This window comes from Pleuronectes platessa, chromosome 11, assembly GCF_947347685.1.
Source record: "Pleuronectes platessa chromosome 11, fPlePla1.1, whole genome shotgun sequence".
NCBI classification, from domain to species: Eukaryota; Metazoa; Chordata; class Actinopteri; order Pleuronectiformes; family Pleuronectidae; genus Pleuronectes; species Pleuronectes platessa.
Window position 1 is genome coordinate 160,022 of NC_070636.1, and position 19,475 is coordinate 179,496.

General features: G+C 45.7%; 5 protein-coding genes, 1 long non-coding RNA gene and 3 other non-coding genes across 14 annotated transcripts in view; 2 read left to right on the forward strand and 7 right to left on the reverse strand.

Moving 5' to 3' along the window:
- The window catches only part of LOC128450956 (uncharacterized), a 10,831-nt gene extending 8,715 nt beyond the window's left edge, over positions 1–2,116 (forward strand). The window contains exons 3-4 of the mRNA XM_053434718.1: positions 1,726–1,857; positions 1,985–2,116. Coding sequence (XP_053290693.1) covers positions 1,726–1,857; positions 1,985–2,116 — 264 coding nt within the window. The remainder of the gene's footprint in view (positions 1–1,725; positions 1,858–1,984) is intronic.
- On the forward strand, positions 2,029–5,048 carry LOC128450571 (uncharacterized). The gene is made up of 7 exons (XM_053434108.1): positions 2,029–2,098; positions 2,180–2,297; positions 2,412–2,558; positions 2,667–2,771; positions 2,905–2,992; positions 3,060–3,180; positions 3,761–5,048. Exons 2-7 carry the CDS (start codon positions 2,235–2,237, stop codon positions 4,323–4,325), a joined length of 1,089 nt encoding a protein of 362 aa, XP_053290083.1. The 5' UTR covers positions 2,029–2,098; positions 2,180–2,234; the 3' UTR covers positions 4,326–5,048.
- Positions 5,049–5,203: 155 nt separating this feature from the next.
- cinp (cyclin-dependent kinase 2 interacting protein) lies at positions 5,204–7,342 on the reverse strand. 5 transcript variants are annotated; one of them, XM_053434109.1, is made up of 6 exons: positions 7,205–7,300; positions 6,750–6,816; positions 6,080–6,268; positions 5,859–5,979; positions 5,572–5,701; positions 5,204–5,479 (listed from the first exon to the last, which is right to left on the reverse strand). In XM_053434109.1, the coding sequence occupies exons 3-6, from the start codon at positions 6,259–6,261 to the stop codon at positions 5,277–5,279; spliced, it is 636 nt and encodes a 211-aa protein (XP_053290084.1). In that variant the 5' UTR covers positions 6,262–6,268; positions 6,750–6,816; positions 7,205–7,300; the 3' UTR covers positions 5,204–5,276. The 5 variants fall into 5 exon arrangements, with proteins under 5 accessions (XP_053290084.1, XP_053290087.1, XP_053290088.1 ...); XM_053434112.1 differs by having other exon boundaries at positions 6,080–6,251; positions 7,205–7,295; XM_053434113.1 differs by lacking the exon at positions 7,205–7,300 and adding an exon at positions 7,069–7,115 and having other exon boundaries at positions 6,080–6,251.
- A 1,348-nt stretch (positions 7,343–8,690) lies between these two features.
- On the reverse strand, positions 8,691–13,551 carry dkc1 (dyskeratosis congenita 1, dyskerin). Of its 2 annotated transcripts, XM_053434130.1 has the most exons (15): positions 13,451–13,551; positions 12,914–12,966; positions 12,743–12,829; positions 11,817–11,908; positions 11,552–11,736; positions 11,351–11,415; positions 11,103–11,229; positions 10,888–11,018; positions 10,367–10,510; positions 10,118–10,238; positions 9,811–9,929; positions 9,621–9,724; positions 9,341–9,389; positions 9,078–9,257; positions 8,691–8,927 (listed from the first exon to the last, which is right to left on the reverse strand). In XM_053434130.1, exons 1-15 carry the CDS (start codon positions 13,464–13,466, stop codon positions 8,862–8,864), a joined length of 1,539 nt encoding a protein of 512 aa, XP_053290105.1. In that variant the 5' UTR covers positions 13,467–13,551; the 3' UTR covers positions 8,691–8,861. The 2 variants fall into 2 exon arrangements, with proteins under 2 accessions (XP_053290105.1, XP_053290103.1); XM_053434128.1 differs by lacking the exon at positions 13,451–13,551 and having other exon boundaries at positions 12,914–13,021.
- On the reverse strand, positions 10,008–10,083 carry LOC128452544 (small nucleolar RNA SNORD83). Its single transcript, XR_008341036.1, has one exon. It is a non-coding gene; the product is annotated as a small nucleolar RNA SNORD83 (small nucleolar RNA).
- LOC128452559 (small nucleolar RNA SNORA36 family) lies at positions 10,740–10,866 on the reverse strand. Its single transcript, XR_008341050.1, has one exon. It is a non-coding gene; the product is annotated as a small nucleolar RNA SNORA36 family (small nucleolar RNA).
- On the reverse strand, positions 12,010–12,202 carry LOC128452560 (small nucleolar RNA SNORD17). Its single transcript, XR_008341051.1, has one exon. It is a non-coding gene; the product is annotated as a small nucleolar RNA SNORD17 (small nucleolar RNA).
- Positions 12,011–12,736, reverse strand: LOC128451345 (uncharacterized). The gene is made up of 2 exons (XR_008340091.1): positions 12,515–12,736; positions 12,011–12,462 (listed from the first exon to the last, which is right to left on the reverse strand). It is a non-coding gene; the product is annotated as an uncharacterized LOC128451345 (long non-coding RNA).
- A 1,566-nt stretch (positions 13,552–15,117) lies between the features above and the next one.
- Positions 15,118–19,044, reverse strand: clec14a (C-type lectin domain containing 14A). Its single transcript, XM_053434367.1, has 2 exons — positions 17,982–19,044; positions 15,118–17,274 (listed from the first exon to the last, which is right to left on the reverse strand). The coding sequence occupies exon 2, from the start codon at positions 17,251–17,253 to the stop codon at positions 16,018–16,020; it is 1,236 nt and encodes a 411-aa protein (XP_053290342.1). The 5' UTR covers positions 17,254–17,274; positions 17,982–19,044; the 3' UTR covers positions 15,118–16,017.
- Positions 19,045–19,475: the final 431 nt, after the last annotated feature.

Sequence of the window (19,475 nt, forward strand, 5' to 3'; positions counted from 1 at the left end):
TGTTAGTCACACATGTTAGTTACACATGTTAGTTACACATGTTAGTCACACATGTTAGTTACACATGTTACTTACACATGTTAGTTACACATGTTAGTCACACATGTTAGTTAAACAGGTTGATCATACGGGTTAGTTACACATGTTAGTCACACATGTTAGTTACACATGTTAGTCACACATGTTAGTCACACATGTTAGTTACACATGTTAGTCACACATGTTAGTTACACATGTTACTTACACATGTTAGTTACACATGTTAGTCACACATGTTAGTTAAACAGGTTGATCATACGGGTTAGTTACACATGTTAGTCACACATGTTAGTTAAACAGGTTGATCATACGGGTTAGTTACACATGTTAGTCACACATGTTAGTCACACATGTTAGTCACACATGTTAGTTACACATGTTAGTTACACATGTTAGACACACATGTTAGTCACACATGTTAGTTACACATGTTAGTTACACATGCTAGTCACACATGTTAGTCACACATGTTAGTCACACATGTTAGTAACACATGTTAGTTAAACAGGTTGATCATACGGGTTAGTTACACATGTTAGTTACACATGTTAGTTACACATCTTAGTCACACATGTTAGTTACACATGTTAGTCACACATGTTAGTTACACAGGTTGATCATACGGGTTAGTTACACATGTTAGTCACACATGTTAGTTACACATGTTAGTTACACAGGTTAGTCACACATGTTAGTCACACATGTTAGTTACACATGCTAGTCACACATGTTAGTTACACATGTTAGTTAAACAGGTTGATCATACGGGTTAGTCACACATGTTAGTTACACATGTTAGTCACACATGTTAGTTACACATGTTAGTCACACATGTTAGTTACACATGTTAGTTACACATGTTAGTTACACATGTTAGTCACACATGTTAGTTACACATGTTAGTCACACATGTTAGTTACACATGTTAGTCACACATGTTAGTCACACATGTTAGTCACACATGTTAGTTACACATGTTAGTCACACATGTTAGTCACACATGTTAGTCACACATGTTAGTTACACATGTTAGACACACATGTTAGACACACATGTTAGTCACACATGTTAGTCACACATGTTAGTCACACATGTTAGTTACACATGTTAGACACACATGTTAGTCACACATGTTAGTCACACATGTTAGTTACACATGTTAGTTACACATGTTAGTCACACATGTTAGTTACACATGTTACTTACACATGTTAGTTACACATGTTAGTCACACATGTTAGTTAAACAGGTTGATCATACGGGTTAGTTACACATGTTAGTCACACATGTTAGTTACACATGTTAGTCACACATGTTAGTCACACATGTTAGTTACACATGTTAGTTACACATGTTAGTCACACATGTTAGTTACACATGTTACTTACACATGTTAGTTACACATGTTAGTCACACATGTTAGTTAAACAGGTTGATCATACGGGTTAGTTACACATGTTAGTCACACATGTTAGTCACACATGTTAGTCACACATGTTAGACACACATGTTAGTCACACGTTAGTCACACATGTTAGACACACATGTTAGTCACACATGTTAGACACACATGTTAGACACACATGTTAGTCACACATGTTAGACACACATGTTAGACACACATGTTAGTCACACATGTTAGTCACACATGTTGGTTCTAATCTGCTGTGCGTTCTGTCTGTTCAGGTGGAGGGAGGTCCAGCAGCAGCTGTAGGACTCAGGGGCCTCCATCACCGCGGCCCCGGCCGACCCCGGGGCCGAGGGAGGGGCCGGGGGAGGGGCAGAGGGAGGGGCCGACCACTGGCACCGCCTCCTAAGGTGAGTTCACGTCAACTTGGTGAATCACACCTGCAGTAAATCACCGCGTTGCAGATCTGAACCACAACGTGATAAACTGCTGAAAGGAGGTTAATAATCAGTTCGTCTGATTGGTCAATTCTCTCAGGTGGCAGTGGGCGTGGTCAGTAGGCGTGGTCGACGTGGACGACCTCCAAAGCTTAGTGTTACCATGGTAACGTCAGAGCAGCAGGTGGAGAGGAGACGAGACCGACTGCAAGAGGTAAGAGGAAGGAAGTGAGGACATGGACTTTCAAAGTAAAGTCTTTGTTTACAGGTATAATGTAATGACCCTTACATGCAGGTGTGTGGATTGTTGTTGTTTCCAGCTGGTGGCGCAGTGCGAGGACGAGGAGCTGATGGACATCGTTCTTCCTCGTTTGACCAAAGTCTTGAGTCTGTGGGAGCTGCTGTTGGCAAAGGTACATGCTAATAAAACACACACGTGTATATCACTGGTACACAGTAAAAGGTTTAATACATGCCTCAGTCCAGGTCCTGAGTCCGGGTCTGACACCGTCCTGTGTCCTCTGTAGGTGGAGCGCGGTGGTCCTGCTCGGACTCGGTTTCCAGACATTTACCGAGAGTACGAGTCTCTGCAGGTTCATGTGAAACAGGCCGCTCAGGATTATATCATCAGTCCACAAGGAGGAGCCACTTCACTTGAGGTCAGGAACATTGAGGTGAGAGTTTCTACTGGGATCTGTTGTGAGCTACTGGGATCTGTTGTGAGCTACTGGGATCCGTTGTGAGCTACTGTGGGTGAATCTGAACTGGACTGTGTGATTCAGGTTGCCAGGTCTCTCGGGATCCTGGATGAGGTGAACAAGATGAGGATGGTTCCTGGGGCATCTCCCTGTCCCAGTCTGACCAGTAAGAATGTTCGATACATCGAGGTAAACAGGCTGGTGACGTTCAGTTCTGAGTACAGGGTTCTAGATACAGTCTGTTTTTCTTTATGACCTGTTTTACTGTAGAACCTATGGCAGGTGATGGGTATCCCTGATTTAATCCAAATATTTCCCCCAGAATTCTAAGATGTTACCGCCGTCGAAGAGATTCAAGATGGAGAACAGTGTTTCAGTTCACCAGAACGGAATAGAGACGCTCAAAACAGGTACAGATACTACATCTGCTGCCCCCTACTGGACTGACTGTTTTTAACTTTTCACTTTCTGTTCAAGGTGGAAAAACAGTGACCCCTGTGACCCCCGTCACCTCCTCTCAGGACTCCAGCTTGGTCTCTGTGCCTCCTCTGGGGATTCCAGATGGAACCAAACTCTTGACCACCAGTGCTGACCTCAGGTGAGGTGACCCAGGTGATCACATGGAGACATGTGGTAAAGGTTTCTGAATATGTGTTGGTTTCTTATTGAGCCAGAATCTTCAAAACTCAACAAAAAATGATGTCACTTGGGAGAGAGATATGAATTCATTTCAACATTAATCGTTAAGGTCTGAATACGGGCTCCCTCCAAATTTAGAAGCGTCTATGGTTTGACTATGGAGATAGAAACGACTCCTGCACACCGCTTTTATTTATTCATTTTTTTGGTCTTAATGCTATATACATTTTGAGATGTAAAATAATTAGTTTTGTACATCTAGGACACATTTTTGTAAATGTGGGATTTACCTTTTTATGCCCAAGTCCATTTGTTTTTCAACTATCAATTACACATTTTTTGTGCATTTGTTTGGGTCGTTTTGTATTTGTAAAGCAGAACGAATGAGCGTGTTGGTGTTCAGTCGTTTCAAGCCACACTGTGTTGCAGGGGAATGGGAGCGATTAGTACAACATGCACAGAATCTAGCTCCATAGTTTCAGACCTGGACCGGGTCTGAAGATGATCTGAAGTCTCAATGTGTTTCTCTGGTGTTGCAGTGCTTCTGGCTCCACCTCTGCTAAGACACCCGCAACCAAGGCTCCCCCCACTGACACACCCATGGAGGTGACTCCAGGAGACCAGGGGGAGGGGCCTCTGCCAGTGGGCCAGGACCAGGCCCTGAGTACATCTGCCATCGCAGCCCAGATGAAGGAGCTGGAGGAAGCTCTGGGCTCGAGTCCCGAAACTGAGACAAAACCTCTGAAGTCCGACTCTGTCCAGACACCTGGTTCTACCTTGATTCAGGCAACCGGGTCTGCAACAATCCAGACTCTTGAGTCCAGCACAGTCCAGATACAGGCCTCCTCTCAGCTACAGCAGGGGGACTTGTTTCAGTCCAGCACCACAGAGGCATTTGAAGCCAAAGAACTGAAAGAGGGACAGGAGATCTACATTGAGACGGAGGGGCTAACAGTCCAACTTGCAGAACCCGCATCAGACCAGATCGTCATTGTCAATGGGCCAGATGGGACCACTATGCATATCCAGACTCAAGAAGGGGTCCCCCTGGAGGCGGTCCAGGCCCTGCTGGGAATCGAGGCATCAGACGGAACTAAACCCTGAAGAGAATCTAGACTGATCTGAGCACAGTCTAGATTGTTAAGGCGGTATTTGTAAGGTCGTATGAGCTTGTAAGTGCTGCAGCTGAGGGTCACAGGAGTGTGGTGCCCCCCCTTCAGGACAACATGGACATTGTCATACTGGGTATAATGAACAGCTGTTTGCGGTTCCAGGTGTTGCACCTGAGATGAACTGATCAGGATCACACCTGAATCAGTTCTTGTCAGATGACACGTTCTCTCTTTCTCTGATCAGAGGCAGAGCAACGCCGGTTCTGACTGATCAAACTTTAGTTATGGAATCATTTCATGTACTAGAAGAGAACTCTATAAATACAGACCATTGACCATTTATTTGTGATGGAGTTGATGAAACTGTGGCATGACCCCTCTGAGCTGCCATACTCCTCTCCGTTCTTTCAGTTCACACCTTTGATGATGTCATCGTTGCTCGACAGAAGGTTGCTTGTTTTTAGAAATGAATTGATTGTAAATTTGTTAACTTTTGTTTTCTGTGTTTGGTTGATGTAAAATAGAAAACGGTTGTTTATATGTAGATAAATATAAAAAAGTTTTAAAAAGTTGCACTATTTTATTACTTTTTATAACTTCACAAACATTTTCAATCTTTAACTCAAAGTTAGATGGACAAAAACCAGTTTGCAGGAAATCAAACTATTAATTTGTCACATTGATCATTAAACTTGTTTCTTGTTCCTCCAACAAACGAATGGAGTGTTTGATGATTTCACGTGATGAAGGTCAGAGCGTCTTCATCACTTCACTGTGGATGAATCCTCGTGGTGACACTTAATTATTATTTAGTTATTTAACCTTTTGTGTTTCAGTGTTTGTATGATTAGTAACTGATGAAATACTGAGTAACTTAATAAATAGAACTTTATTAACACTTATTGTTCCACACATCTACGCTAACACCTGGAGATGATGAACATCACAGTGGGCGGTGTCCAGTCTCCAGCAGCAGAGCCTCCAGGTTCTGTCGGGTCTGGGGGGGGGTGTATGGCTGATGTAGCCAGCAGGACAGGAAGACCATGTCAAGGTCAGGGTCTGTGGTGTGAGCGACTTCCTGCAGGACGGCCTGCTTCAACTTCAGCTCCTGACTGAACGCTTCCCACAGGAAGCCCGATGAGGATTCTGAAACAATAACATGCATCTTGAACGTGACTTCTTTTATCTCCAGATGTGATAATACAGATGTTGAACAGGTGAGTGATGACACCACTCACCAAACTGTTCAGTGCTCCAGGTGTGAAATAGAGGACTTGTTCTTCCTTCGGGTCCAAACTGAAATTCCTCCAGATCCCGAATGCCTCGCTGTGATGTCATCAGATGCTCCATCTTTGTCACAATGGCAACCTAACAAGACATCACCAGTTAGATCGTTGGCCAATCAGAGAAGCTCTTGTCAGATCGTTTTTCCACAGTGAATTATCAATTTCTAACTAATCTAAAATAAGCGTACAACTCTGTCATGGGTTATGACATCATAAATTATCACAAGTGAAATGATCACCATTTTGACGACGATGTCATGAAGTTTGCTGCATTCGTCCTGCAGCTCCAAAGCTGGAGGTGAGGAAGACGAGGAGGACGAGGAGGATTCATCCACCAGCTGCTGCTGTTTGTTCCGAGACCTGTAGATACCATCTGACATGTCACCTACATGCACACATCTAAACATGTCTGCTACACGTACATGTATGTGATCAATCCATCCGACTGCCTGAAGCTCACAGTTTGATGTTGACGATGTTGGCTGCTACACAGAATCCGACCTCATTGAGCTTCTCCCACCTCAGCATCAGGTTGTGCCAGTCGGCCACGTTATCTTTGATCTTTCTAGCACTTCCTGTGACAGCAGAGCACTTCCTGTTTGCTGAGGTCATCTTGATGTCACCTGACTGACCTGAGAACATAGTGAACCTGCTTTTATTATTGAACAGAAAGAAAACTACATAAATGCCATGGTCATTGACCCAGGCTGAGGAAATGTCTCCGCCTCAGCTCAGACAGAGAGGTGCATAAAACCAACACCCTTCTGGAATCTCAACACCAGCTCAGTTAACGTGCTGAAACTGTGATTGGTTTCAAAATGTTTACCATTTGAATTCTGTTGTTTGGTAAAGTTCGTACACAATTTATACACTTTACTATACACATACAGTATATGTAAGCTAGATTTAGAATGTACGGTAGAGATATGTATCTATAAACAGAAGCTAGTAGTTGTACTGAGTTGTACTTTCAGCCTTTTATTGTTTGGTTTTCTACACAGTAAATGTCTATTGGCTCATGCAGAGATCACAGCATCAGGTTCCAAGCTTAAACTCTTTGAAAAACATTTATTACAAATCAAATAAAAATACTAACAACTTTTTGAAACTAACAATTTAGCAGCACTTACTTATAGCACTTTGTAGTTTTGCTTTATTTTGAAGAAATGTTCCTTCTTGATTCTTGTCGTCCTGGGTCTGAACCAATGTGATGTAAATACAAAGACTTTACTTCCTTCATTCATTCATTCATTCATTGGCCCTTTGTCAATTCACCTCTTCTCATTTTAACTTTCTCAAAGTTTATCTGCAGAATCACTTTCTCTTAATCAACAGCTGATGAGAAGAACCTTCATCCAGAGGGTTCGGGCAGAAAAACGATAAAGATAAATAAAGATAAATAAAGATAAAGATAAATAAAGAAAACACTACAGAGGTGAAGGTTTTCACCTGAGGATGATCAACAATCACGGATCATTTCAATATTGATCAACTATGTTCTTGCAGGAGATCGAACATAAAAATGATATGAGATCAAATATCCAAACATCTTTCCTTAGATTAAATCGATCACTCGCTCTCTCACCCTCCATCTGCTCGGCCCTCTCCACCGACCTTAGCTTCCTGGTTCTTCTTCTTCTGTGGTGTGTGGAGCATATATCTGGTGTGGAGGTCCTCCGGGAGTTCTTCTTCTGTGGTTGTTTTCAGGCAGAGTGGTGTAACGTCACTGCTTACGCTCTTTGCGTGCTGACGCAACCGGAAAAAAGGTGTTCATTTCATTGAGCGGACCATATAGATATATATCTATATATAGATATATATCTATATATCTATATATATATATATCCATGTAGATAAATATCTATATAGATATATATCTATATATCTATATAGAGCTGACGCTTTATCCAAACCGGCTCACAGGAAGTGCATCAACCACGAGGAACGAACCGGAACAAGAATCAAGAAAGAACTATTTATTCTAAAAAGTAAAACTACAAAGTGCTATCAGCGCTAAATAGTTAGTATAAAATATTCTTTGATATAGAACTGATTTTCACATTACATGTCATTTGACTGAAGCTTTTGTCCAAAGCGACTTACAATTAGTAAACTCACTCATGAGGGGCATTTTTATTTTTAGGGGTTCAGTATCCTGCCTGGAACACTTCGGAATGTAGATGGGGAAGAGTGGGGTTTGAACCGGCAACCTTATTGGAGAACGACCACTCTACCCCCTAGGCCACACTGGCCATGATTTTAACCTGCCAATATATTTACTGTATTCCTTAGTTTAATAACACTAGATTATTCCTTTACAATAGATAATCATATTGTTTGAGTTAGTTTTGGTAAGTTATGGGTGACCTAACCCTAAACCGAGTGTCTGGTGTATTGGACGTTTTAGTGGCAGCAGTGTCCGTCACTTTTAGCTGTCCTCTGGAAACACTTCCGTTGTGTTTTCTCCTCTACTTGCTGCGCGTTTGTGTAATGTGTTGTGAAATTGATTTTCTTACTTTGCTTGTGTTTTGTCAACTTGCATGTGTTTTCTTAAGTTGCTGTTCGTTGAGCTCTCAGGGCCACCGTACTAAAAAGGCACCATCTTATATATAATAACAGTTTGTGTTTTTTACCAGAACAAGACAGACGTCCCCTTTAGTTTATGAAAATGTTACATTTTCCGATTTATATACAAACTGCAACATGACACTTTACCACTAGAGTTCACTAAATTCTACACACTGGTGTTGAATTGTTCACACGACTGACACGATTGTGACATCATGGCTCACTGCTGAACCCTGACAATGAAGTGTCGTGATCCAGAAACATGAATTAATATTCAGTGTAAAACACATCACTATCAGCGTTACCCTATAAAAAGCATGAACCTGCCTGGAGTAAAGCTCACTGACTTCCATCAGACTTTAATTACACATTGTAAACAGCCGGTTAAACCTCCAGCTGCAAACAGAGTTTTAAAGATTTGTTCCTTGTGACGACTTCGTTGGACAGAATCTCGTTCAGCAGAATGTTGCTTGTGACGACATCTGAACAAAATAACTAGAACATACTGAAAACACTTTTATTTTGAAATTACAAACAGGCTTCCTGTCCAGGTATTTACATAAAATAAAAAAAAGATTTATATAAAAACAAAAATGTCTTTTGTCTGCATTCACACAGTCCATTATTCAGCTCCCAGAATGCTTGGCGTGCAGTCACAGTCTGTCCACGTGTCGTTACTCTTGTGCGTCGTCTTTCTGTTTCTTCTTCTTTTTCTTCTTCTTCTCTCCTTCAGCAACAACCTGCACAAAGAAATGTCTTCACTTTATTAACTGGTCGTTGTTCAGGTGCAACACATCAGAAAGTCGTTTCCTGTCATGTGACCAGACTCAAACCAGTGTGGCAAAAACAAAATCATTGCATTTTGTGAACTTCTTTCAAACCAAACTGACCTCTGTAATGAGCTCCGCCCCCGTCTCATCAAGACCTGCCCCCTCTTCTACAGAGCCCGCCTCCTCCAGCTTAATCCTCTTCTCTTTCTTTTTCTTCTTCTTCTCTTTCTTTACTTCCTCTGCAGGCTGCTCTGCTGCTGCCGTCGTTTCTCCATCACTGTCCGTCGCCTCCCTCTTCCTCTGCAGAACAAAGTCAGGTCACGACCGGCTCACTGGACACGTTTGAATCTCATCACACGTTGAACTGATGGTTTCTACTTTACCTTTGCTGTGGCATCACATGGACCTTCCTCTGGACCAGCTTTGGAGACGCTGTCAATTAAAATAAAGTTTAGTTGGACGATGCGTTTAATATTTATATAATCACATTTACCAGAAGCTGTGATGTCACTGTTCCAGGTGGGCAGTAGCTCAGCCAATGACAGAGCAACGTAGCCCAACCTGAAGGTTCCTGTAGCAGAGCGACTCCCTCAGAGAACACGTCAGCTCAGTGAGGGATAACTGTCTGCACCCGAGCCCCCCCCCCCACTTCAGGCCACCTACCTGAAGTCCACGTACTGCTTCTTCCAGTCCTGCGGCGTGCTGCCGTTTGGTTTCCCATGTTTGTCAAGGAGTCCTTTCTGAATCAACATCTTCTTCTGGCTCGCCTGAACAAACCAAACAACCAGGTGAGCATCAGTTCACGCCTCCATCACGTCAGCAGTCATTCAATCTTTAAGTTCACATGACGTACCTTTGGTCCTAGACCCCACTTCCGAGGATACGTGTCTCTCTCCATGATCACCCTCTTGATCTTTGCCACCACGCCATGATCACATGTGGAGATCACCGCCGTCGTCATCAGAGCAACAGCTGGACAGATTCAACAACTGGTTTAACTTTAGGTCAATACTGATATATTTTTAATATCTTTTCAGATCTATTGATCTCAGCCATCAGAAAAGGGTGATAGATAGCAGGTCATCACAGCCTGAAGCTCCTGACGCTTCTGAACTCATCATGTGGCTTTAAAACACACACACACACACAGACACACACACCTGTGCAGATGGCCTCTCCCTTGGTTGTTATCACGACGATGTCCTGGTTCACCTCGATGCCGTCCTCGTACCGCAGCACACCGGGCAGCATGATCTTGGCTCCGTAGCAGATAGCGTTCACCTGGAGACAAGGATTCATCAGATAAGACACGAGACGCAGGACGAGAGGAGACAGAGAGGAGGAGACAGAGTCAGAGAGGAGGAGACAGAGTCAGAGAGGAGGAGACAGAGTCAGAGAGGAGGACTTACGGAGCTGTCCTTCATCACCAGACGTTTGAGAGACACCAGCAGCTTCTCCAGCGGGAACACGACTCTCCTCAGGTACGACTCGTCTTTGTTGTGGTCGAACTGCCACTGAGCGTCCAGCACGTCGTGCATCGTCACCATGTGGTCCTGCAGGCGTAGGGTTCATTTCAGTTACGTGATTTCCAAAGTAAATCTTAGAAAATGAGACGAGGTCTTCAGAGGGGCGTGGCTACAGCACAAAAACATCACACGTAGAAGTGCTAACATTAGTTAGACCAATCAAGACTCATTCTGAGCTTCAGTTAAATAGACTCTTCCTCAGATGTATTGAACTAAACCCGCTCCCTGTCAGACGTCAGCTGCTCCTGACGCCTCACGATGTCGGCGGAGACGAGACTTCACACGTGAGACGATGTGAAGTCAGACGCCGCCGCTCGATTCTTTTTCAAAGTTTAATTGTCAGACCGGCACCGAACAGCAGGACTGAACTCAACACTTTGAGCCAATCAGGACGTGAGGCTGACCTTCTCTCCCATGACTCCGGATCGGACTCTCCTCAGTTCCTGCATCTGACCTCCGACCCCCAGCAGCAGACCCAGGTGGACACACAGAGTCCGGATGTAAGTTCCCGCTTCACAGCTCACCCAGAAGATACCTGAAACAGCCATGTGACATCATCAGGTCACGCCTCCGCTGCAGAGTTATGATTGACAGGTGCTTTGTGGACATGTGACCTCACCTAGCCTCCTCTCTGGGTCGTACTCGATCAGTTTGCTCTCGTAGATGGTTCGGACTCTCAGCTGACGCTTCACAGCAGCGATCAGGGGCGGTCGTTGGAACAAGGCGCCGGTCAGTGTTTCTATCGCCTGCACACAGATCCCGAGTCAGTCAGGGTCACATGATGACCATGTGGTTTCATGACTAAATCCAACAATCCCTGTCTAACGAAGGTTCTCAGAGTTCCACAGCTCATGTTCTCAGACTTACCCGAGCCAGAGTGTGTTCGCTCTCTATTGCATTGTGCAGCCGAACGATGCCCACATACTCTTTACCTGCAACACACACACAGAGAGTAGTGAGGGGGCTGCTGGATTTTACTGAGCTGACATATCAGCCGGGTGGGAACATCACAACCACACAGATCAAATTTAACTCTGACATGAAAATCAAGCACGCATCCCTGCATACCGGCGCTCTGCTGAGATTTGACCAATCGCGTGGCTCGGTCTACACACACGATCAGACACCCCGTGACCTTCGGGTCGAGCGTCCCGCTGTGACCCGTCTTCTCCACCCGCAGGATCCTCCGGATCCACGCCACCACCTCGTGGGAGGAGGGATTTGCAGGTTTGTCCAAGTTAATGAATCCTGACCTGAGAGAAAACAGGAAGTCCACCAATCAACATACGTGTCAGCTGACCAACACAGACCCTCATGTGTCAAGCCTCCATACCTGACGTAGTCCTGGATGCTCCTCTTCAGCGGGTTGCTGCCGCACGGCAGCGGCGTGTAATGAGCTGTGCGCACATTCAGTTTGTCAAAGTTCTGAGGGAAACAAATGTTCAGATTCAGTCACTTCCTGTGTAAAGAGGATCAACAGGAAGTCTTGTTTTGTTGACTTTTACTGAATCAAGTCTCTGTGTCATGTGATCAGAACAGTTAATCGTCTTGGTAGCAGTCGGGTCGAGTCCTTCTCTCCGTGCGGTTCCGGGTCAGAACCAGCAGAACGCCAGCAAGAACCTGGAACCTCAGCAGAAAGGCCCCGCCCCCAAAACGGGAGCAGAGCAGAGACAAGACGGCTGCGGCTCAGCGAATGGATAAACTAGATCATCACGTCACATGACAGCAGGGAGCATCAGTTCTAGATCTGACCCGGTTTACACAACCTAGTACATTACAGGAGCGTCATCACGAATGAACCTGGATCCTGGATTAATCTGTGATCTGGATCCTACTGGTCCAGGCATTAACTTTCAGTAGCAGGGGCCATTAGGATCTGGATCCTACTGGTCCAGGCATTAACCTTCAGTAGCAGGGGCCATTAGGATCTGTATCCTGGTTTAATCTGTGATCTGGATCCTACTGTTCCAGGGAGTTACCTTCAGTAGCAGGGGCCATTAGGATCTGGATCCTACTGGTCCAGGCATTAACCTTCAGTAGCAGGGGCCATTAGGATCTGTATCCTGGTTTAATCTGTGATCTGGATCCTACTGGTCCAGGCAGTTACCTTCAGTAGCAGGGGCCATTAGGATCTGTATCCTGGTTTAATCTGTGATCTGGATCCTACTGGTCCAGGCAGTTACCTTCAGTAGCAGGGGCCATTAGGATCTGTATCCTGGTTTAATCTGTGATCTGGATCCTACTGGTCCAGGCAGTTACCTTCAGTAGCAGGGGCCACTGGGACGTGTCCAGAGACGCCACCTTGCTCTCCGGTCGGATGAGGAAGTCCCCGCTCTGTTGAATCTCCTGTTTGCACCAAAGAAAAGTTTAGGTTAATTCCGTCTCATGACAAAAGTTATAATAACGTTAAAATCAAGTGATGTCACTGACCCCAACTTCATCGTCACTCATCTTCTTCACCTTCTTCTTCTTCTTCACTGACGCTGTGGAAACAGAAATCAGATTCATGAAGAAACTTCTCATGTTGGAGAAGCTGCAGCCCACGTGGCGTCAAACGGCACGTGGTTGTTAGCCTCAGGGGCTAACACGAGGCTAACAGGCCGCTAGTTGAACTACAGATCAACCCAGTAACCTGATCGGCACGTTAACAGACCAATGACTGAAAACACGTGGTTCGCTTAGAGCGCACGGACGAAGTTATTCCGGATTAATCCCGGTTTGTCCCTCTGGATCTGACTCTGGATCTGACTCTGGATCTGTGACCACATGCGCTTCAGCAGCGGTTCTCTCAGTTCAACGAGCACGAGGCAGTAAAACATCCGGTCATTCACACGCGATATGAAACTCCTCGTGTCCTCGTGAGACTGAATCTAACCCTCGTGACTAAGAGAAGATTTAACGAGTCCAGTTAAAACCAGTTAAAGTTAAAGTTGGAATGGGTCGCGGAGGAACGTGCTTCACACTCACCCTCTGTGTCCGCCATCTTGGAATGAGACTGAGCGGAGGCGCGCTTCCCTTCTTATGTGGTGGTTTACAACATCCTGCTGGAGGCCTCTCTACTGCCCCCTCTGGAGGAAAGTGCAGACTACATGTGACAGGAGGTCTGCAGAGGGGCGTGGTTACAGCACAAAAACATTCTATGAGTAATACTACATATAACCCTAACCCAACTGTGAAAAATTGAAATCACCAGATTTAATTATATATATATATATATAACTATAATATAATATGAGTAAGGGAAGACTTCGTGTTCAAAGTATAAAGTTAGTTAAACTTCCATTAAGGAAGAACACGTGATTTTTATATTACATTATGATTATTATCAATATTATTACTGATTGTGAACCAGTTTCTCTGCTTTGGTGCAAATCAAAGTAACAACAGTTGGAATGGAGACAGAAGCAGGACATGTTCTCAATGTGGTGTCCACAGACAGCTGCTCCTCCTCCCTGACTCCTTCTACCTCTGGGTTCAGCTCCTCCTCACTGCTGGCAGCATGAGGAGCTACCTGCTGCTCCTCCTCCCTGACTCCTTCTACTTCTGGGTTCTGCTCCTCCTCACTGCTGGCAGCATGAGGAGCTACCTGCTGCTCCTCCTCCCTGACTCCTTCTACCTCTGGGTTCGGCTCCTCCTCACTGCTGGCAGCATGAGGAGCTACCTGCTGCTCCTCCTCCCTGACTCCTTCTACCTCTGGGTTCGGCTCCTCCTCACTGCTGCCAGCATGAGGAGCTACCTGCTGCTCCTCCTCACTGACTCCTTCTACCTCTGGGTTCTGCTCCTCCTCACTGCTGCCAGCATGAGGAGCTACCTGCTGCTCCTCCTCCCTGACTCCTTCTACCTCTGGGTTCGGCTCCTCCTCACTGCTGGCAGCATGAGGAGCTGCCTGCTGCTCCTCCTCCCTGACTCCTTCTACTTCTGGGTTCTGCTCCTCCTCACTGCTGCCAGCATGAGGAGCTACCTGCTGCTCCTCCTCCCTGACTCCTTCTACCTCTGGGTTCGGCTCCTCCTCACTGCTGCCAGCATGAGGAGCTACCTGCTGCTCCTCCTCCCTGACTCCTTCTACCTCTGGGTTCGGCTCCTCCTCACTGCTGCCAGCATGAGGAGCTACCTGCTGCTCCTCCTCCCTGACTCCTTCTACCTCTGGGTTCGGCTCCTCCTCACTGCTGGCAGCATGAGGAGCTACCTGCTGCTCCTCCTCCCTGACTCCTTCTACTTCTGGGTTCTGCTCCTCCTCACTGCTGCCAGCATGAGGAGCTACCTGCTGCTCCTCCTCCCTGACTCCTTCTACCTCTGGGTTCGGCTCCTCCTCACTGCTGGCAGCATGAGGAGCTACCTGCAGCTCCATCAGGCTGCACAGGTAGTCCAGCTCCTCCAGGAGGACACACCCATACCTGTGGTCACAAGAAGGTTTGTGTCTCCCAGCCCAGTGTCCAGAGCCTGGAGGAGACACCAGGAGTTACCAGGAGAGTTGGAAGTAGAAGAGCATCAACCCAGCAGCAGGTATCTGCTCCTTTGTGTGAGGAGGAACAGGAGGAGCAGAGCTCTATAAAATGACCTCCAGCTAACTACTGGTGTGTTTCTGTCACAATATATTATTATTATTAGAAAATCTAGGAAAAAGAAAAAATGTATTTAAACCACAAAAATCTTTATTTATCAAAGTACAAAGTTCAACGTCTCATTTTAACATACATTAAAATATTTACTAAAAGTCTGTATCATTTAAAACTTTAAAAAGTCAGAAGTTTTGGGATGTATCAAGTATTCTTAAATATACTATTTGCAAGCTTTAATTAAATCTGAATGTCAGTTTAATAAACTTTGAAAGTTAAGTAGGTTTGAAGAGAGTTGAGTGAGTTCTCATTGATTGTATATAAATGTATAAAATATATATAAACTATGGTTTTCCAATGGGTTCCATTAAATTTAAAACTCAGATAAAACCAGGAAAGATATTATCTCCTAAACGAACAGTTACTGAACCAGGTCTGAACCAGGTCTGAACCAGCTCTGAACCAGCTCTGAACCAGGTCTGAACCAGGTCTGAACCAGCTCTGAACCAGGTCTAAACCAGGTCTAAACCAGGTCTGAAACAGGTCTGAATCAGGTCTGAATCAGGTCTGAACCAGGGCTGAACCAGGTCTGAACCAGGTCTGAACCAGGTCTGAATCAGGTCTGAACCAGGTCTGAACCAGGTCTGAATCAGGTCTGAACCAGGTCTGAACCAGGTCTGAACCAGGTCTGAATTAGGTCTGAAACAGGTCTGAACCAGGTCTGAACCAGGTCTGAAACAGGTCTGAAACAGGTCTGAACCAGGGCTGAACCAGGTCCTAATCAGGTCTGAACCAGGTCTGAAACAGGTCTGAACCAGGGCTGAACCAGGTCTGAACCAGGTCTGAACCAGGGCTGAACCAGGGCTGAACCAGGTCTGAACCAGGTCTGAACCAGGGCTGAACCAGGGCTGAACCAGATCTGAATCAGGTCTGAACCAGGTCTGAACCAGGTCTGAACCTGGTCTGAACCTGGTCTGATCAGGCCTGGTTGTCTTCGTTCTTCATCACCATCTTCTCGGACTCCTTCAGAGCCCGTTTCCTTGCGTTTCTCTTCAGGCAGCATTTCACTGTCACTACAACGAGCACCACCAGCACCACCAGCACCGCCACAGCAGCCAGCACCGGGACCAGGATGCCCCAGACGGAGCCCCTGTCATCGAGAGTCGCCGTGTGCGTGCAGGCCGGTGAGCCCTCGTCGTGATGTCTCCCGTCCTGGTCGAGGCAGACGCACATGTACGAGCCCTCGGTGTTCAAACAGGTGTGCCTGCAGGGGGCGCCGGGGCACTCGTCCAGATCCACACAGTTTCCAGAGGCGTCTTTCTGGAAGCCGGCCCTGCACGGCTGGCAGAGGACGGTGAGGTTGGCGGGGGAGTCGTCCAAAAGACGCCACACGTCAGGAGGACCCCAGCAGTACAGATCCAGGTTGTCTCCGGACCAGCACTCCACCCGGATCCTGGTGTTGTTGTTGTCCAGACGGAGAGAGCGTGCTCTGGGGATCACTGGACGCGGACACAAGTTCGATACCACCACTGATCCAGAGTCAGGTCCAGGGTCAGGTTCGGTTTCAAAATTCAAATCAGTTCCTGGTTCTCGCATGGGAGGCTTGGATTCAGTTTCAGGTGGTTCCTGCTCTGTTGGTTTAACTTCATGTGTTACTGGTTCCGGTGATGAAGGTTTAATGGTGGACGTTCCGTCCTCAGGCATCAGCCTCGTCTGTCCGTCTCTCAGTTTGCAGATGAACGGATGAACTGAACTTTCCCTGCAGGTGACCGGACTCAGACCCCAGCTGGTCACAGCCAGCCCATCGTGTTTCCCCTGTAGCACCACACAGCGAACCGTGGTGCACGTGTCCTGAGGCTCCTTCGCCCAGGGAATCACCGGCGAGTCCGCCCCCTCGTCCTCGGTCCAACTGAAGCCTCTCAGCCGCGAGCCGGGGACAACACACTGGTTCTTGGCTTTCTTCAGTCCGACCCAAAAGGTGAATTCACTCTGAGGCAACAGCAACTCGGAGATGAGCCCGAGGACGCTGGTGACCTCCTGCTGGGTGGCGAGGGAGGTGAGGCCCCCGGGGGAGCAGGCCTGCCTGGCCTGCTCAAAGCTGACCTGGGCGCGGTGGATGGTGTAAAGAGGCGCTGAAGCCGAGTCAGCCGAGAGTTCTGTGGACTGAACGAGGATCCAAATGTAAATCCAACAAGAGCTGAACCAAAACGCCATCTTCCCACACGGAGGAAGATTCTGAATCAAAACAAAACAGAGTTAGTTTCTGTTTGAAGTTTAAAACAAGGCAGTGCTGGTTAACCCTAACCCTAAACCTAACACTAACACTAAACTAACCCTAACCCTAAACCAACCCTAACCCTAACCAACACTAAACCTAACCCTTCAGCCAAAAGTCAGACCTCACAGAGCCTGAAGAGTCCGACTGATAAACCTGCTTCTGCTCTGTCCTGAGATGCAGATGATTCTCACGTCTCCTGATCACAGGGGAAACGTTATCGTTCACTTTATGAAATAAAGGAATTTTAATGATAGCAGTCGATTTAATGAGCAAATACGATCGGGTTTAATCATCGTATAAACAGAAAAATAATAACATATACATATATCTATATATACACACACATAATTACACAATAAACTGTTATTATATATATATATATACAATTATCCAGATACTAGTTATTATATCTCTACACAATTATACAGAGAAACAATTATATATATGTATATACATACAATTATACAAATAAACTATTATATATATATGTACAATTATCTAGATAACTAGTTATCATATCTATATACACAATCATACAGAGAAACAATTATATATTTATATATATATATACACATACAATTATACAAATAAATTATATATATATATACAGTTATACATATAAGCAGTTATGTCTCTAATCTGTGAAAGTGAAGAGGTCTCTTACTTCAGTCCAACTCGTCCTGATGCTTCTTGTGTAAAGTTTCTTCTTCACTGAACGAGTCGGCCTCACCCTCTCTCTCTCTCACAGGAAACCTGCTGCGTCTTGATAGGGCGAGCGAGTTTCCTCCAGATGAGCGCCGGGGAAACTCTTAACGAGACTTTTAACAAACCTGGTTCAGAATTTCACAATTTTTCAAACTATGATCAGATGAACTTTACTGATCCAACAAATGAGAAGTGAAATACAAATAAAAATCAGCAGCCGCACGGAACTGGAACAAGATGGAAGAAAGAAAAACTAAAGTTAAAAGACAAAAACTCAACTAGAGACGATGGAAAATAAAGAGCTTTAATTTCATGAATGGACTTTGGTTCATATTTATAATTTTAACTTCAATCACTTCCTCTGGTTCGAGGCTCCTGCAGGAGGTCCAGGCTCCATGTGTGTGAAGAGACACAGAGACACACACAGAGACACACACAGAGACACACACAGAGACACACACAGAGACACACAAAGACACACACAGAGACACACACAGAGACACACAGAGACACACACAGAGACACACAAAGAGACACACACGGAGACACAGAGACACACACAGAGACACACACACAGAGACACACACAGAGACACACAGAGACACACACACAGAGACACACAGAGACACACACACAGAGACACACAGAGACACACACACAGAGACACACACAGAGACACACACAGAGACACACACAGAGACACACAAAGAGACACACACAGAGACACACACACAGAGACACACACAGAGACACACAAAGAGACACACACAGAGACACACACAGAGACACACAGAGACACACACAGAGACACACAAAGAGACACACACAGAGACACACAGAGACACACAGAGACACACACACAGAGACACACACAGAGACACACAAAGAGACACACACAGAGACACACAGAGACACACAGAGACACACACACAGAGACACACAAAGAGACACACACAGAGACACACAGAGACACACACACAGAGACATACACAGAGACACACAAAGAGACACACACAGAGACACACAGATACACACACAGACACACACATTTGAACAAACAGTGGAAAAGGAGGTTTGTTGTCACGGTGACCCAGATGCTTCCTGGAGGAAGTGAGTGAAGAATGACAGGAAGTCAAAGATCCTAGAGGGCGGAGCTACAACTGACGCTGTGGGGTGTGTGTGTGTGTGTGTGTGGTGTGTGTGTGTGTGAGGTGTGTGTGTGTGTGTGTGTGAGGTGTGTGTGTGTGTGTGTGTGTGTGAGGTGTGTGTGATGTTGTACTAACAGTGTTCGCTGTGAGCGGTGTGTGTGTGTGTGTGTGTAATGTTGTACTAACAGTGTTCGCTGTGAGCGGTGTGTGTGTGTGTGTGTGTCTCTGTGTGTAATGTTGTACTAACAGTGTTCGCTGTGAGGTGTGTGTGTGTGTGTGTGTGTGTGTGTGTGTGATGTTGTACT

What these genes read in the sequence shown, in the direction of transcription:
- dkc1 (XM_053434128.1), bottom strand. Translation starts at nt 13,006, where the DNA reads ATGAGAAGTTTCTTCATGAATCTGATTTCTGTTTCCACAGCGTCAGTG. An exon ending in AGTGGCCCCTGCTACTGAAG is followed by an intron (nt 11,909 to 12,742) that starts GTAACTGCCTGG and finishes TGTTTCCCTCAG; the next exon opens with AACTTTGACAAACTGAATGT. An exon ending in CCGGAGTCATGGGAGAGAAG is followed by an intron (nt 10,511 to 10,887) that starts GTCAGCCTCACG and finishes CTACGCCTGCAG; the next exon opens with GACCACATGGTGACGATGCA.
- LOC128450571 (XM_053434108.1), top strand. Translation starts at nt 2,235, where the DNA reads ATGGACATCGTTCTTCCTCGTTTGACCAAAGTCTTGAGTCTGTGGGAG. An exon ending in GGGAGCTGCTGTTGGCAAAG is followed by an intron (nt 2,298 to 2,411) that starts GTACATGCTAAT and finishes TGTCCTCTGTAG; the next exon opens with GTGGAGCGCGGTGGTCCTGC. An exon ending in AGAATGTTCGATACATCGAG is followed by an intron (nt 2,772 to 2,904) that starts GTAAACAGGCTG and finishes TATTTCCCCCAG; the next exon opens with AATTCTAAGATGTTACCGCC.
- clec14a (XM_053434367.1), bottom strand. Translation starts at nt 17,253, where the DNA reads ATGGCGTTTTGGTTCAGCTCTTGTTGGATTTACATTTGGATCCTCGTT.
- cinp (XM_053434109.1), bottom strand. Translation starts at nt 6,261, where the DNA reads ATGTTCTCAGGTCAGTCAGGTGACATCAAGATGACCTCAGCAAACAGG. An exon ending in AACATCGTCAACATCAAACT is followed by an intron (nt 5,980 to 6,079) that starts GTGAGCTTCAGG and finishes TGGTATCTACAG; the next exon opens with GTCTCGGAACAAACAGCAGC. An exon ending in ATGACATCGTCGTCAAAATG is followed by an intron (nt 5,702 to 5,858) that starts GTGATCATTTCA and finishes ATGTCTTGTTAG; the next exon opens with GTTGCCATTGTGACAAAGAT.